Below are 18,076 nucleotides of genomic sequence, written 5' to 3' on the forward strand. Positions count from 1 at the left end.
TACTAACTGAGTTACAGAGGACCATGTTCTACTAACTGACCTACAGAGGACCGTGTTCTACTAACTGAACTACAGAGGACCATGTTCTACCAACTGAACTACAGAGGACCATGTTCTACTAACTGAGCTACAGAGGACCATGTTCTACTAACTGAGCTACAGAGGACCATGTTCTACTAACTGAGCTACAGAGGACCATGTTCTACTAAGTGAACTACAGAGGACCATGTTCTACTAACTGAACTACAGAGGACCATGTTCTACTAACTGAACTACAGAGGACCACGTTCTACTAACTGAACTACAGAGGACCACATAATCCCTTCCTCCATCTGTGTTGTCTGATGTCATAACTGTGTCATAGCTGTGGCCCTACGTCTAGGAGGACTGAGTATTTTCTGGCCAGGTGACCTGACTAGGAAAATGACTGTTCCCAGACAGTAACAGGGCCCAGGGGAGTGCACGTACATCAGAGGCCTCTGTGTGGCGATGATGTAGTCTGGTTTGCCGTTCTTGTACACCAGCCTGGCGTTGGCCTGGACCCACTTCCAGAGGTTGTCCTTGGTGAGGAGCCTGAACACGGTCAGACCGCTCTCCCCTGTCTTCATCACTGGAACCACAGGACACAGTTGTTTAGGATGGAAGGGTACACATGCACATTCAATTCAAGCTTCAGCACTAGTAGGCAGATGTGGCAACGGGTACAGTAGATTAGGAATCAGGTTCATGGTTCAACTTTCTGAAGATATCTAGCTAACTGTTATATTTACTCTGGACTCTGTCAAGGAGTATAAGGCAATGGTAGCTAGAAATCTAGAATCTAGAGCAAATTCCATTAGGCAGAGGGGGTAACTAGATGTACCCTGTAATATTAATTGTGTGGCTATGTTGGTAGCTACACTATATATACAAAAGTATGTGGTCATCCCTTCTTCAAATTAGTGGATTTGGCTATTTCAGCCACACCCATTGCTGACAGATGTATAAAAATCGAGCGCACCGCCATGCAATCTCCATAGACAAACATTGGCAGTAGAATGGCCTTACTGAAGAGCTCAGTGTCTTTCAATGTGGCACATAGGATGCCACCTTTCCAACAAGTCAGTTGGTCAAATTTCTGCCCTGCTAGAGCTGCCCCGGGCAACTGTAAGTCATGTTATTGTGAAGTGGAAATGTCTAGGAGCAACAACGGCTCAGCCACGACGCAGTAGGCCATACATCTGGCAGCCCAAACAATTGGCAAACGTACTGCAAATTAATAAATTATGTGACTAAACTAAATAAAAAGAAACTACACTATAAAACAAAAAGAAATTATATAAAGAATGATAGTAAAAAGCTTTGGAGCACCTTAAATAACATTTTGGGAAAAAGGCAAACTCGGCTCCATCATTGATTGAATCAGGTGGCTCATTCATCACAAAACCCACTGATTTTGCCAACCACTTTAATTACTTTTTCATTGGCAAGATAACTTAGGCATGACATGCCAGCAACAAACGCTGACACTAAACATCCAAGTATATCTGACCAAATTATGAAAGACAAGCATTGTACTTTTGAATTCTGTTAACCTGTCTGGGCTAGGGGGCAGTATTTTCACGGCCGGATGAAAAACGTACCCAATTTAAACAGGTTACTACTCTGGCCCATATTACCTGTAGTAATATGGGCCAGATAATATATAATAATATATAATAATATATATATAATATATAATAATATGCATATAGTAATATGCATATTATTGGTAGATTTGGATAGAAAACACTCTGAAGTTTCTAAAACTGTTTGAATGGTGTCTGTGAGTATAACAGAACTCATATGGCAGGCAAAAACCTGAGAAAAATCTAAGCAGGAAGTGGAAAGTCTGAGAATTGTAGTTCTTCTTTTGATTCTCTATCGAAGTTAGTGTCTGTGGGGTCACGTTGCACTTCCTAAGGCTTCCATTGGCTGTCTAAAGCCTTCAGAAAGTGGTTTGAGCATTCTCCTGTCACTGGGCAGATTATAGGAGCTCAGTTACTGAGTGGTCTGCCTGGCAACAAAGGGATTGGATATGCTCGGTCCCGCAAGCGCGCCCCTCCTTCTTTTTCTTCTTGAATGAATACGCTATTGTCCGGTTGGAATATTATCACAATTTTACGTTAAAAATACCATAAAGATTGATTTTAAACAGCGTTTGACATGCTTCTAAGTACGGTAATGGAACATTTTCACTTTTCGTCTCTCGTTCCGCGCTCGCACGTTATGCCTTTGGATAAGTGATCTGTACGCACGAACAAAACATATTTGGACATAAATATGGATTATTTCGAACAAAAACCACATTTCTTGTGGAAGTAGCAGTCCTGGGAGTGCATTCTGACGAAGATCAGCAAAGGTAAGAGCATATTACTAATACTAATTCTGAGTTTAGGTTGCCCCGAACTTGGCGGGTGTCTGAATAGCTCACCGTGATGGCTGAGCTATGTACTCAGAATATTGAAAAATGTGCTTTCTCCGTAAAGCTATTTTAAAATCTGACACAGCGGTTGCATCCAGGGGTAGTCTATCTATAATTCTTAAAATAATTGTTATATATTTTGTCAACGTTTATGATGAGTATTTTTGTAAATTGATGTGCACATTCACCGGACGTTTTGGTGGGAATACATTTTCTGAACATCACGCGCCAATGTAAAATGCTGTTTTTGGATATACATATGAACTTTATCGAACAAAACATAGCCCATATAAGTTAAGTGAGGTTGGAAGAGGTGAAAAATTGTTGTTGTCTATCAACAATGACAAGCCACTGGGGTCTGACAATCTGGATGGAAAATTACTGAGGATAATAGTGGACGATATTGCCACTCCTATTTGCCATATCTTCAATTTAAGCCTACTAAAAAGTGTGTGCCCTCAGGCCTGAAGGAAAGCAAAAGTCCTTCCGCTAACCAAGAATAGTAAAGCCCCCTTTACTGACTCAAATAGCCAACCAATCAGCCTGTTACGAACCCTTAGTAAATTTTGGGAAAAAATTGTGTTTGACCAGATACAATGCTATTTCACAATAAACCAATTGACAACAGAATTTCAGCATGCTTTAGGGAAGGACATTCAACAAGCACAGAACTTACATAAATGGCTGATGATTGGCTGAGAGAAATTGATGATAAAAAGATTGGGGGGGCTGTTTTGTTGGACTTCAGTGCAGCTTTTGACATGATTGATCATAATCTGCTACTGGAAAAACGTATGTGCTACTGCTTTACACCCTCTGCTACAATGTGGATAAAGAGTTAGTGGCAAGAAAAAGTATTTGAAACCTTAGGAATTACCTGGATTTCTGCATAAATTGGTCATAAAATTACATCTGATCTTCATCTAAGTCACAACAATAGACAAACACAGTCTGCTTAAACTAATAACACACAAACAATTATATGTTTTCATGTCTTTATTGAACACATCGTGTAAACATTCACAGTGCAGGGGGGGAAAGAATGTGAACACTTGGATTTAGTAACTGGTTGACTATCCTTTAGCAGCAATAACCCTAACTAAACATTTCTGTAGTTGCGTATCAGACCTTTACAACGGTCAGGAGGAATTTTGGACCATTCCATTTAACAAAACTGTTTCAGCAAAATTCTTGGGATGTCCTTCTGTGAACTGTTCGAGGTCATGCCACAGCATCTAAAATCGGGTTGAGGTCAGGACTCTGACTGGGCCACTCCAGAAGGTGCATTTTCTTCTGTTGAAGCCATTCTGTTGTTGATTTACTTCTGTGTTTTGGGTCGTTGTCCTGTTGCGTCACCCAACTTCTGTTGAGCTTCAATTGGAGGACAGATAGTCTTACATTCTCCTGCAAAATGTCTTGATAAACGTGGGAATTGATTTTTCCATCGATGATAGCAAGCTATCCAGGCCCTGAGGCAGCAAAGCAGCCCCAAACCATGATGCCACCATATTTTACAGTTGGGATGAGGTTTTGATGTTGGTGTGCTGTGCCTTTTTTCTCTCCACACATAGTGTTGTGTGTTCCTTCCAAACAACTCAACCTTAGTTTAATCTGTCCACAGAATATTTTGCCAGTAGTGCTGTGGAACATCCAGGTGCTTTTTTTGCGAACTTCAGACGTGCAGCAATGTTTTTTTTGGACAGAAGTGACTTCTTCTGTGGTGTCCTCCCATGAACACCATTCTTGTTTAGTGTTTTACGTATCGTAGACTCATCAACAGAGATGTTAGCATGTTCCAGAGATTTCTGTAAGTCTTTAGCTGACACTCTAGGATTCTTCTTAACCTCATTGAGTATTCTGCGCTGTGCTTGCAGTCATCTTTGCAGGACGCCCACTCCTAGGGAGAGTAGCAACAGTACTGAACTTTCTCAGTTTATAGACAATTTGTCTTACCGTGGACTGATGAACATCAAGGCTTTTAGAGATACTTTTGTAACCCTTTCCAGCTTTATGCAAGTCAGCAATTCTTAATCTTAGGTCTTCTGAGATCTCTTTTGTTCGATGCATGGTTCACATCAGACAATGCTTCATGTAAATAGCAAACAAAAATTTCTTCAGTGTTTTTTATATTGCAGGGCAGCTCTAACCAACATCTCCAATCTCCAGGTTAGCTGACTCTTGACTTCAATTAACTTTTGGAGAAGTCATTAGCCTAGGGGTTCACATACTTTTTCCAACCTACACTGTGAATGCTGAGTAAAGCCAGTGTGTCTATGTATGCGGATCACTCAACACTATACACGTCAGCTACTACAGCGACTGAAATGACTGCAACACTCAACAAAAAGCTGCAGTTAGTTTCAGAATGGGTGACAACGAATAAATTAGTCCTAAATATTTCCAAAGCTAAAAGCATTGTATTTGGGACAAATCATTCACTAAACCCTAAACCTCAACTACATCTCGTATTGAAAAATTTGGAAATTGAGCAAGTTGAGGTGACTAAACTGCTTGGAGTAACCCTGGATTGTAAACTGTCATGGTCAAAACATATTGATACAACAGTATTTAAAAATAAAAGAAGAAAAAAAAATAAATGTTAACCTTTATTTAACTAGGCAAGTCAGTTAAGAACAAATTCTTATTGACAATGACAGCCTACACAGGCCAAACCCGGACGATGCTGGGCCCATTGTGTGCCACCCTATGGGACTCCCAATCACGGCCAGTTGTGATACAGCCTGGATTCGAACCAGGGTGTCTGTAGTGACGCCTCCAGCACTGAGATGTAGTGCCTTAGTCCTCTGCACCATTAGGGAGCCCAAAAGTGGGAAGAAGCTAAGAAGTCTGTCCATAATTTTACATTTACATTTTAGTCATTTAGCAGACACTCTTATCCAGAGCCACTTACAGTAGTGAATGCATACATTTCATACTTTTATTTATTATTCGTTTTTTTTTGTACTGGCCCCCCGTGGGAATTGAACCCACAACCCTGGCGTTGCAAACACCATGCTCTACCAACTGAGCCACACGGGATAATAATAAAGTGCTACTCTGCCTTCTAAACAACACTATCAACAAGGCAGGTCCTACAGGCCCTAGTTTATTTGCACCTGGACTACTGTTCAGTCGTGTGGTCAGGTGCCACAAAGAGGGACTATGGATAAATGCAGTTGGCTCAGAACAGGGCAGCACGGCTGGCCCTTAAAAGTACACGGAGAGCTAACATTAATGACATGCATGTCAATCTCTCATGGCTCAAAGTGGAAATGAGATTGACTTCATCACTACTTGTTTTTGTAAGAAGTGTTGACAAGCTGAATGTACTGAGCTGTCTGTTTATAATACAAGCACACAGCTCAGACTCTCATGCATACCCCACAAGACATGCCACCAGAGGTCTCTTCACAGTCCCCAAGTCCAGAACAGACTATGGGAGGCGCACAGTACTACAAAGAGCCATGACTACATGGAACTCTATTCCACATCAAGTAACTGTGAAGAGACACACACAAAGGTACAGACACACACATACGCCCACATTGTAATATTGTAGTATGATGGTATTATACATTTTGTATTGTAGATATTGTAGATATATGGCCTCTGGCAGTCTCTATGGGGGTGCCACAGGGTTCAATTCTTGGGCCGACCTTCTTCTCTGTATACATCAATGATGTCGCTCTTGCTACTGGTGAGTCTCTGATCCACCTCTACGCAGACGACACCATTCTGTATACTTCTGGCCCGTCTTTGGACACTGTGCTAACTAACCTCCAGATGAGCTTCAATGCCATACAACTCTCCTTCCGTGGCCTCCAACTGCTCTTAAATGCAAGTAAAATGAAATGCATGCTCTTCAACCGATCGCTGCCTGCACCTGCCCGCCCGTCCAGCATCACTACTCTGGATGGTTCTGACTTAGAATATGTGGACAACTACAAATACCTAGGTGTCTGGTTAGACTGTAAACTCTCCTTCCAGACTCACATCAAACATCTCCAATCCAAAGTTAAATCTAGAATTGGCTTCCTATTTCGCAACAAAGCATCCTTCACTCATGCTGCCAAACATACCCTCGTAAAACTGACCATCCTACCGATCCTCGACTTCGGCGATGTCATTTACAAAATAGCCTCCAATACCCCACTCAATAAATTGGATGCAGTCTATCACAGTGCCATCCGTTTTGTCACCAAAGCCCCATATACTACCCACCACTGCGACCTGTACGCTCTCGTTGGCTGGTCCTCGCTTCATACTCTTCGCCAAACCCACTGGCTCCAGGTCATCTACAAGACCCTGCTAGGTAAATTCCCCCCTTATCTCAGCTCGCTGGTCACCATAGCAGCACCCACCCGTAGCACACGCTCCAGCAGGTATATCTCACTGGTCACCCCCAAAGCCAATTCCTCCTTTGGCCGCCTCTCCTTCCAGTTCTCTGCTGCCAATGACTGGAACAAACTACAAAAATCTCTGAAACTGGAAACACTTATCTCCCTCACTAGCTTTAAGCACCAGCTGTCAGAGCAGCTCACAGATCACTGCACCTGAACATAGCCCATCTATAATTTAGCCCAAACTACTACCTCTTCCCCTACTGTATTTATTTTACTCCTTTGCACCCCAGTATTTCTGCTTTGCACATTCATCTACTGCAAATCTACCATTCCAGTGCTTTACTTGCTATGTTGTATTTACTTCGCCACCATGGCCTATTTATTGCCTTTACCTCCCTTATCTCACCTCATTTGCTCACATTGAATATAGACTTATTTTTCTACTGTATTATTGACTGTTTGTTTGTTTTACTCCATGTGTAACTCTGTGTTGTTGTATGTGTCAAACTGCTTTGCTTTATCTTGGCCAGGTCGCAGTTGTAAATGAGAACTTGAAATAATAAAAAAAAATAAAAAAAATGTAGTGGTGTAATAAAGTTATATGATGTACTGTTTTATCTTTTGTTTTATATGTAATGTAAGTGCTTTAATGTGTTTGGACCCCAGGAAGAGTAGCTGCTTTGGCAGCAGCTAATGGGGACCCATAATAAATACAAATACACAAGCTAACAGAACGGTACAGCTGAGTTCCGAAGCACGAAGCGTGTAAAAAATCATCTGTCCTCGATTGCAACACTCACTTCCAAGTTTTTTTTTTGTTTTTAATCTTTATTTTAACAGGGAAAACAGACTGAGACCTGGATCTCTTTTACGGCTGTGCCCTGTGTAAACATGTTGACATGTACAGTTTTAGGCATACAGACAAGAACATTTCAAACATACAAAACAAGACACAATTCAACAGAAACAATCACAGACAACATCATATTGATCCTCCATGACATTTTTGAAATGGGCAAGGGACACCAGAGTGTCTAACTTAAGTTGGATCTGCAGTTAGTTCCATAAATAAGGTGCAAAGGAGCTAAAGGCAGTCCTACCCAACTCTGTGGAGACCGCAGGAGTCTCTAATGTAAATCCACATCTGTGATCTGGTTTTAAAATGTGTATATCTAGTGGAAATTAATGATGATATATATGGAGGTAGTTTTAAAAGAAGTGCTTTATAAATAAACAAGAGAGCATGTTGCTCTCGCCTCACAGATAGAGAGGCCCAACCCACATGTTGATAAAGGATACAGTGATGAGTTTTGTAACTATCACCCGTGATAAACCTGAGTGCACAATGGTAAATAGCATCCAGTGGTTTTAATGTGTTTGCCGATGCATGCATATAGATAATATCACCATAATCTAAAACGGACATAAAAGTAGCCTGCACAATTTGTTTTCTATTTACGGAGGACAGACAAGCCCTGTTTCTGTAAAGGAACCCCATCTTGAATTTGAGCTTTTTTCCCAATTCAGTAACATGTTTTTAAAAGAAAGCCTATCATCTAACCATACCCCTAAATATTTATATGCAGAGACCTGTTTGATTTGAGTACCATCCAAGCTAGTGATTACAAAACTGTTTCTAACTGAGAGTTTAGACCTAGAAAAAAACATGACATTTGTTTTCTTAGCGTTTAAAACAAGTTTAAGCTGTAAAAGAGACCCCTGTAGTATCCTAAAATCAGACTCCAACTGCATTAAAGTTTGGTCCGCTGTTGGAGCAATAGAGTACATCACTGTGTCATCTGCATATAAATGGAATTTACAATATCTGACATCATCACCAATGTTGTTTATATAAAGTGAGAACAATAGTGGGCCAATTATTGAACCCTGAGGGACCCCTTTAAGTAACTGTAAGGGGTCAGACTTGACCCCGTCGACCATGACGGCCTGAGTTCTATCTTTAAGATAGTCATAAAACCATCGGCAGGCATCAGTGCCCACTCCTATAGATGACAGCTTACTCAAAAGGATAGCATGGTCTACAGTGTCAAAAGCTTTTGACAAATCTACAAACAATGCAGCACAGTGCTTTCTATCATCTAAGGCATTTGCAATATCATTTACAACAAGCATAGTGGCCGATGTGGTACTGTGTTTAGATCTAAAACCAGATTGATTGGTGCTAAGAATACTGTTAGCAGAAAGAAAAGACTGTAACTGTTTGTTGACTATAGATTCTAGGATCTTTGCCAGACAAGGGAGCCTAGAGATGGGTCGATAGTTATCCAAATCACTACCGTCACCTCCCTTATGTAATGGCAGAACTACCAAGTTCCAAACTGCCTCTGGAAGCAACGTCAGCACAAGAACTGTTCGTCGGGAGCTTCATGAAATGGGTTTCCATGGCCGAGCAGCCGCACACAAGCCTAAGATCACCATGAGCAAGAGTGGTGTAAAGCTCACTGCCATTGGACTCTGGAGCAGTGGAAACGCGTTCTCTGGAGTGATGAATCATGCTTCACCATCTGGCAGTCCGACGGACGAATCTGAGTTTGGCGGATGTCAGGAGAACACTACCTGCAAGTTTGGTGGAGGAGGAATAATGGTCCGAGGCTGTTTTCATGGTTCAGGCTAGGCCCCTTAACTCTGTAGCATACAATGACATTCTAGACGATTCTGTGCTTCCAACTTTGTGGCAACAGTTTGGGGAAGGCCCTTTCCTGTTTCAGCACGATAACACCATCGAACACCTTTGGGATGAATTGGAACGCCGACTGCGAGCCAGGCCTAAACGCCCAACATTAGTGCCAGACCTTACTAACGCTCGTGGTTGAATGGAAGCAAGTTCCCGCAGCAATGTTCCACCATCTAGTGGAAAGCTGTTATAGCAGCAAAAAGGGGACGAACTCCATATTAATGCCCATGATTTTGGAATGTGATATTCGACGAGCAGGTGTCCACATACTTTTTGTTGTACTGTATATGGATTATTGCTGCTGCTCTGCTCATGTAGTGTATCTGTGACTATCCTATCCTCTAGCAGCTCTGCGGCTTTGCTCAATCTGCGCCGTAATCCACTGGGATTACTTGGGAAAGCTGTCTGAACTCTGTGACCACCATCTTTGACCTGGTCAGACCTGGCCTCACCAATGTTTGAGGACAGAACCAATTCAACCCAATCCAAATAAATACTCCCATGTTTGTATTTTTAGGTAGACATAATGGAGGTGAGGCTTACTTCGGACATGGTTCTCAGCGCAGTACAACATATCCGCCGCATGGATAAACTGATACCCAGAGCCTCGCACCCGAAGTTCAGCTTCAGTATACCCAAGCACAATTTTCCCCCTGCAAAAGGGATAATGTCAATAAACAATTATTTCACATCATATAATAACCAGTACTACATAACAATAGCAGTATGACTGACAAATGACAGTCTATTCAATACTATTGTAATAGTAGTCTATTTATTTTGATGATTGCAACTGTCACCACAACATTATCATAATAAGGAAGTGAAAGTGAGCGTACTTTGCATCGCAGGCCATGGGGGTGAAGTCCAGCTTGTGTTTGGTTCTGAAGGTCATGTTCTTGGTCCTGATCTCCAGGATGGAGGGGGTCTGGAGGGGCGTAGCGATGGCAAACAGGGCCAGCTGGGGCGGGGCCTTGACCCCGTTATCCTGCCGCTGGTTCTGACCACGCAGGAACTTCAGCCTGCCCTGCAGACTCAGGGCCTGGCGGGGCCGGAGGGGGGGGCGCAAACATTTGGTTTTAGACATGTATATTTTCGTCTTCGGTTGTCCATGTGTTTGAATATCTGTCCAAAGTCTATCCGACAACAATCTGATTTCCATCCATCAAAATTGTATTTCAACGTGTTAACACGTCACCCTATGTCAATGTGTGAGCTTTCCTCTTGGTGAGCTTAACATACTAATAGACAAACACTATTGGGAGATTGTAAGAATTCGGTCGGGGTGAGCCGTGTTCGGTCGGGGTGAGGTGTCAATAACACCTACCAGGAAGCCAGAGGAGTTGTCCAGGAGGCAGCGGAAGCGACACACAAAGTTCCTCTCCAGGAAGGAGGAGTTCTCTGGTGGGAGCTGCTCAGGGTTATAGGTCACAGTGGTGCTGCTCTCCGGCTCCACATCTATGGATCAGAAGATATGACATGTTCAGACCAGGCTTTACCATCAAAATCATCTAACCACCTATTTCACTATATTAGGAAACGATCCTCAAGATTACACTATTTCAGTTCAGTCACACTGTAGAAACAGAACAAAGTGTGCAACTTCTCTAAAATGGTCATACAAACGGGTAATCAGTGATAACCTGATTATGTAATCTCATGAAATTATTATTATGTTTATGATCGTACAGGAATTCATCAACACAAAAAGCTAACAAATGAATAACAACGTTGTTGACTGTGTGTTGACGTGAGGTGTCTGGCTTGGGTGTCTGCTGATAGATGTGTCATGACACTTGAAACAAAGCCTTATTCAATATCCCTCACATTCTAAATGCTAACTTTTCTGTTCTGCTTCTGTTCTTTTCTGTTCTGTGTGTGTTCTGTTTTGACCCAACTGTGTGTCCTGTCCTCAATGGCCGTGGTCTCCTATCTCTGTTGAAAATACACTTATGTAATTAGCCCCAGAGGCTAATGTAGTCTTGTGACGGCTTCCTCTCCAGCAGGGGAAGAAGAAATGTGCAACACCACCCCCTAGTGGAGATGTACGTCAGTGCAGAGGCATGAACCTTTCTTGAATGTTTATGAGCAGTAATTAATTATAGATGTTTATATAATGCATAATAATGAGTTATTATATACTTATTTAATGCATTAAGCATACTTCATAAGGTGTTATAACTGCATTTGTAACGCATTATGTAGAGGGTATTCATAGGAAATGTTATCGAAAGTTCTGCATTAATTTCTATGATTGAATCTCTTTTAATGTTTTTTCATTGACGGAGGTGGTGTTTCAGGGTCTAACACAGAGGTGGTGTTTCAGGGTCTAACGTGGAGGTGGTGTTTCAGGGTCTAACAGAGAGGTGGTGTTTCAGGGTCTAACACAGAGGTGGTGTTTCAGGGTCTAACAGAGAGGTGATGTTTCAGGGTCTAACATGGAGGTGGTGTTTCAGGGTCTAACATGGAGGTGGTGTTTCAGGGTCTAACGAGGAGGTGGTGTTTCAGGGTCTAACAGAGAGGTGGTGTTTCAGGGTCTAACATGGAGGTGGTGTTTCAGGGTCTAACATGGAGGTGGTGTTTCAGGGTCTAACAGAGAGGTGGTGTTTCAGGGTCTAACAGAGAGGTGGTGTTTCAGGGTCTAACAGAGAGGTGGTGTTTCAGGGTCTAACAGAGAGGTGGTGTTTCAGGGTCTAACATGGAGGTGGTGTTTCAGGGTCTAACATGGTGGTGGTGTTTCAGGGTCTAACGTGGAGGTGGTGTTTCAGGGTCTAACGTGGAGGTGGTGTTTCAGGGTCTAACGTGGAGGTGGTGTTTCAGGGTCTAACGTGGAGGTGGTGTTTCAGGGTCTAACGTGGAGGTGGTGTTTCAGGGTCTAACGTGGAGGTGGTGTTTCAGGGTCTAACGTGGAGGTGGTGTTTCAGGGTCTAACGTGGAGGTGGTGTTTCAGGGTCTAACGTGGAGGTGGTGTTTCAGGGTCTAACGTGGAGGTGGTGTTTCAGGGTCTAACGTGGAGGTGGTGTTTCAGGGTCTAACGTGGAGGTGGTGTTTCAGGGTCTAACGTGGAGGTGGTGTTTCAGGGTCTAACGTGGAGGTGGTGTTTCAGGGTCTAACGCGGAGGTGGTGTTTCAGGGTCTAACGCAGAGGTGGTGTTTCAGGGTCTAACGCAGAGGTGGTGTTTCAGGGTCTAACATGGAGGTGGTGTTTCAGGGTCTAACATGGAGGTGGTGTTTCAGGATCTAATGCGGAGGTGGTGTTTCAGGGTCTAACATGGAGGTAGGAAGTCACCTGAGGAGGACTCTCCCAGCGGGTCCACGATGGCAGGTGGGCTGAGGGCCCAGTGGAGGTTCCTCCTCAGCTCCTGCTGGTCCTCAGTGTGGACCAACTCATACACACTCTGGTGCATAATATCAGTCTGAGGAAGGAAAGAGAGAGAGAGGAAGAGGGAGGGGGGGAGAGAGAGAGAGAGAGAGAAAGAGGGAGGGGTAGAGAGAGAGAGAGAGAAAGAGGGAGGGGTAGAGAGAGAGAGAGAGAGAGAGAGAGAGAGAGAGAGAGAGAGAGAGAGAGAGAGAGAGAGAGAGAGAGAGAGAAAGAGGGAGGGGGGAGAGAGAGAGAGGAAGAGAGAGGGTGTAGAGAGAGGAGGGAAGGAGAGTGAGGGAGAACGAAGGGAAGGAGGCATTATAGAGACAAACAAAATGAAGATGGAAATATCCATCACATGGAGGCAGTTAAAATAAAGATGAAAGCACGCACAATACAGACAAACAACGTCTAAATGATAGATCCTTATGTAAATTACATTATGGGAACTTCAGACACTATACTGCTGCAGTGCATTCAGAAAGTATTCAGACCCCTTCACTTTTTCCACATTGTTATGTTACAGCCTTATTCTGGAATGGATTGTAAAAATCCTCATCAATCTACACACACGACAAAGCGAAAACAGGTTTTTACAAAACAGAAATACCTTATTTACATAAGTATTCAGACCCTTTGTATGAGACTCTAAATTTAGCTCAGGTGCATCCTGTTTCCATTGATCATCCTTGAGATGTTTCTACAACTTGATTGGAGTCCACCTGTGGTAAATGCAATTGATTGGACATGATTTGGAAAGGTACACTCCTGTCTATATGAGGTCCCACAGTTGACAGTGCATGTTAGAGCAAATACTAAGGTATGAAGTTGAAGGAATAGTCCGTACAGCTCCGAGACAGGATTGTGTCGAGGCACAGATCTGGGGAAGGGTACCAAAAAATGTCTGCAGCATTGAAAGTCCCCAAGAACACATTGGTTGAAGTCTGGAAACCCCAAGTCTCTTCCTAGAGCTGGCCGGCCGGCCAAACTGAGCAATTGGGGGAGAAGGGCCTTGGTCGGGGAGGTGACCAAGAAACCGATGGTCACTGACAGAGCTCCAGAGTTCCTCTGTGGAGATGGGAGAACCTTCCAGAAGGACAACCATCTCTGCAGCACTCCACAAATCAGGCCTTTATGGTAGAGTGGCCAGACGGAAGCCACTCCTCAGTAAAAGGCACATGACAGCCGCTTGGATTTTGCCAAAAGGCACCTAAAGGACTTTCTGACCATGAAAAACAAGATTATCTTTGGCCTAAATGCCAAGCGTCACATCTGGAGGAAACCTGGCACCATCCCTACGGTGAAGCATGGTGGTGGTGGCAGCATCATGCTGTGGGGATGTTCGAGGGAAAGATGAACAGAGCAAAATACAGAGAGATCCTTGATGAAAACCTGCTTCAAAACGCTCAGGACCTCAAACTGGGGCAAAGGTTCAGAACAAGTCTCTGAACGTCCTTGGGTGGCCCAGCCAGAGCCCGGACTTGAACCCGATCGAACACCTCTGGAGAGACCTGAAAATGGCGACTCTCCCCATCCAACCTGACAGAGCTTGAGAGGATTTGCAGAGAAGAATGGGGGAAAGTCTCCAAATACAGGTGTGCCATGCTTGCAGCATCATATCCAAGAAATCTCAAGGCTGTAATCGCTGCCAAAGGTGCTTCAACAAAGTACTGAGTAAAGGGTCTGAATACTTATGTAAATGTGATATTTCTGTTTGTTTTTTTATACATTTGCAAAAATGTCTAAAAACTTGTTTTTGCTTGGCAAATATGGGGTAGTGTGTGTAGATTGATAAGGGGGAAAAACGATTTAAATCAGTTTTAGAATAAGGCTGTAACGTAACAAAATGTGGAAAAAGTCAAGGGGTCTGAATACTCCGAATGCACTGTTTACTGAAGGAGTGACGTTATGGGAACATCGCTATACTGAAGGAGTGACGTTATGGGAACATCGCTATACTGATGGAGTGACGTTATGGGAACATCGCTATACTGAAGGAGTGACGTTATGGGAACATCGCTATACTGAAGGTGTGACGTTATGGGAACATCGCTATACTGAAGGAGTGACGTTATGGGAACATCGCTATACTGAAGGAGTGACGTTATGGGAACATCGCTATACTGAAGGAGTGACGTTATGGGAACATCGCTATACTGAAGGAGTGACGTTATGGGAACATCGCTATACTGAAGGAGTGACGTTATGGGAACATCGCTATACTGAAGGAGTGACGTTATGGGAACATCGCTATACTGAAGGAGTGACGTTATGGGAACATCGCTATACTGAAGGAGTGACGTTATGGGAACATCGCTATACTGAAGGAGTGACGTTATGGGAACATCGCTATACTGAAGGAGTGACGTTATGGGAACATCGCTATACTGAAGGAGTGACGTTATGGGAACATCGCTATACTGAAGGAGTGACGTTATGGGAACATCGCTATACTGAAGGAGTGACGTTATGGGAACATCGCTATACTGAAAGAGTGACGTTATGGGAACATCGCTATACTGAAGGAGTGACGTTATGGGAACATCGCTATACTGAAGGAGTGACGTTATGGGAACATCGCTATACTGAAGGAGTGACGTTATGGGAACATCGCTATACTGAAGGAGTGACGTTATGGGAACATCGCTATACTGAAGGAGTGACGTTATGGGAACATCGCTATACTGAAGGAGTGACGATATGGGAACATCGCTATACTGAAAGAGTCTGTGATATCTCTCCAATAGTGTGTTGAATTACCAGTGTCTCAGTGTGTGCTAAACTTCTCCAGAGCCTGAATGTCATACAGTAGACTGCATAATCCTTTGTGCCTCTTCACTATCCCCCCATCCCCCGCCATATTCCCATCTATCTCTGCAGGGACTGTGATGCTGTAGTGCTGGTCAGAGCTGCTGCCCACTGCCCACTACCACGGCTGGTGGTCTCTTTCCACTAAAGGCCAAGCTATTAATAGACTGGTCTCACCCAGTCTCTCTCTGTGGACTTGCTGAGCAGAATCAGACTCCTCACCAAGCAGGTAGGGCCCAGACAACGGCCCCTGACAGTTCGCAGCAGACACCGCACGCAACCCCCAAACCCAACCATAAGTCCAATGAATATTATTTCCATTTAACCAGGTTTATACAGGTTAGTCTCATTGAGAATTATTTGATGCCATAGCATCTATAGGCAACCGTCTCTACAGTGACAACCTCTACAGGGTATCATTCTATGTTTGTATTGCATGCAAATCATTTATAAAAACCTCAAGCAGAGATGACCATGTGTCGATGGAGGATTTTGCTTTAACGTTTGCAAACATGCATGTGAATGTTGCACCAGGCTGACCCAGCAGTAGAATTAATGCTATTAGTCAGCCAAGATCCCAAAGACGATCCAGCTGCCTCACCAGATGCCTGATGTCCATTATGAATGAGCTGAGGCACAGAACACCCTGCTCATGCTTTAGGAATAGAACCTTCACTGGGGTACGGAAAGGGAGGAGGGACAATCTGTACGGTACCTGGTGGAAGCCCAGGTAATCCTGGATGGTGTGAGAGGAGTAGAAAATGGTCCCATCATTAGTGACCACCAGGACGAAGCCGTTCAGAGCCTGTATGTCAAACATGCACAAGATAACAAAAGATTGTTATACAACACAATGCAACTCACTGATGACACCGAGTCAGGAAAAAGCAGCTTTTAGTTTGTTTGCTGTCTAAAATTGGGGACCTTATGGCAATTCAAAAGGCAGATTGAGGACCTTTTTTACTGAAGAATGTGTTTGTTTTCTATGATTGTGTTTTGCTTTTCATGTATTGATGTGTATATTGATGTGTAGTGTGATGTGTGTACTGATGTGTATATTGATGTGTACTGATGTGAATATTGATGTGTATATTGATGTGTACTGATGTGTATACAGGGCTCATCGGTAAAAGAGACCTTGGTCTCAGCCTGACTCCCTGTCAAAATAAAGGGGGAAAAAAATACACTTCAGTTAGGCTTAGTCCTTCCTTTAGGCTTAGTCCTTCCATTAGGCTTAGTCCTTCCATTAGGCTTAGTCTTTCCATTAGGCTTAGTCCTTCCATTAGGCTTAGTCCTTCCATTAGGCTTAGTCCTTCCATTAGGCTTAGTCTTTCCATTAGGCTTAGTCTTTCCATTAGGCTTAGTCCTTCCATTAGGCTTAGTCTTTCCATTAGGCTTAGTCCTTCCATTAGGCTTAGTCCTTCCATTAGGCTTAGTCCTTCCATTAGGCTTAGTCTTTCCATTAGGCTTAGTCCTTCCATTAGGCTTAGTCCTTCCATTAGGCTTAGTCTTTACATTAGGCTTAGTCCTTCCATTAGGCTTAGTCTTTCCATTAGGCTTAGTCCTTCCATTAGGCTTAGTCTTTCCATTAGGCTTAGTCCTTCCATTAGGCTTAGTCCTTCCATTAGGCTTAGTCCTTCCATTAGGCTTAGTCTTTCCATTAGGCTTAGTCCTTCCATTAGGCTTAGTCCTTCCATTAGGCTTAGTCCTTCCATTAGGCTTAGTCTTTACATTAGGCATAGTCCTTCCATTAGGCTTAGTCCTTCCATTAGGCTTAGTCTTTACATTAGGCTTAGTCTTTCCTTTCTTAGCAGGCCCAGTTCCACAACGGGGCAAAGGGGGCTTAGCCCCCTCAGTTGAAACTTGTGTTTTAGTTTTATGTCCCGATATAAAAACAGCAAAAAAGTTCAAATGATTGAGTGACAGTTTGGCTCAAAATCTGTATCTCCGCGGCACTGTGTCAGCACAATGGACAGAGCGTGTTGCTGTGTTTGTAGGGGGGGTATGCAAAGCCACGGGGTGGTTAGGTATGACTCCTTTGTGTTCCCATCTGTGGTAGGCTCAGTGAATAAATATGCCTCCGCCTGTAATTTTTGATTTATTTATAAAGGGCTGGGTCAAGTTTACCATTGAAGCTGCTTCACTCAACTCTGCCTCACCATTACAGAGTTTAGTTAGCTTCTTAGCTAGCTGTAAAAAGCTTTAGTGTTATTAGCCTTAGCCTATTTAGCTAGCTCGAACCTACTAATTTCCCACTGCCACAATGGATATCAGAAATTGGCTTCGCCAAAGTACCCCCAAAAAAAGGAGAGAGATGAGCAGCAGCATTAATCCACCGAAGCCGCCACCATGCCGATGCCATGATGCTGCCAAGCAATGATGCTGCCGAGCGCCAGCTAGCTCTGCGGGCAGAGCCTACCCACCATT

The 18,076-nt window shown here is 43.4% G+C and overlaps 1 protein-coding gene across 5 annotated transcripts in view; it reads right to left on the minus strand.

Annotated features, from left to right (window-relative positions):
- LOC115155520 (aryl hydrocarbon receptor) overlaps nucleotides 1–18,076 on the minus strand; it is a 55,448-nt gene that overhangs the window by 5,861 nt on the left and 31,511 nt on the right. For all 5 annotated transcript variants that reach the window (XM_029702196.1, XM_029702195.1, XM_029702194.1 and 2 more), the window contains exons 4-9: nucleotides 16,365–16,454; nucleotides 12,770–12,896; nucleotides 10,809–10,939; nucleotides 10,321–10,523; nucleotides 10,025–10,134; nucleotides 469–610 (exon numbers count right to left, since the gene is read on the minus strand). In XM_029702196.1, coding sequence (XP_029558056.1) covers nucleotides 469–610; nucleotides 10,025–10,134; nucleotides 10,321–10,523; nucleotides 10,809–10,939; nucleotides 12,770–12,896; nucleotides 16,365–16,454 — 803 coding nt within the window. The remainder of the gene's footprint in view (nucleotides 1–468; nucleotides 611–10,024; nucleotides 10,135–10,320; nucleotides 10,524–10,808; nucleotides 10,940–12,769; nucleotides 12,897–16,364; nucleotides 16,455–18,076) is intronic.

Source organism: Salmo trutta, chromosome 20, assembly GCF_901001165.1.
Source record: "Salmo trutta chromosome 20, fSalTru1.1, whole genome shotgun sequence".
Lineage (NCBI taxonomy): Eukaryota > Metazoa > Chordata > Actinopteri > Salmoniformes > Salmonidae > Salmo > Salmo trutta.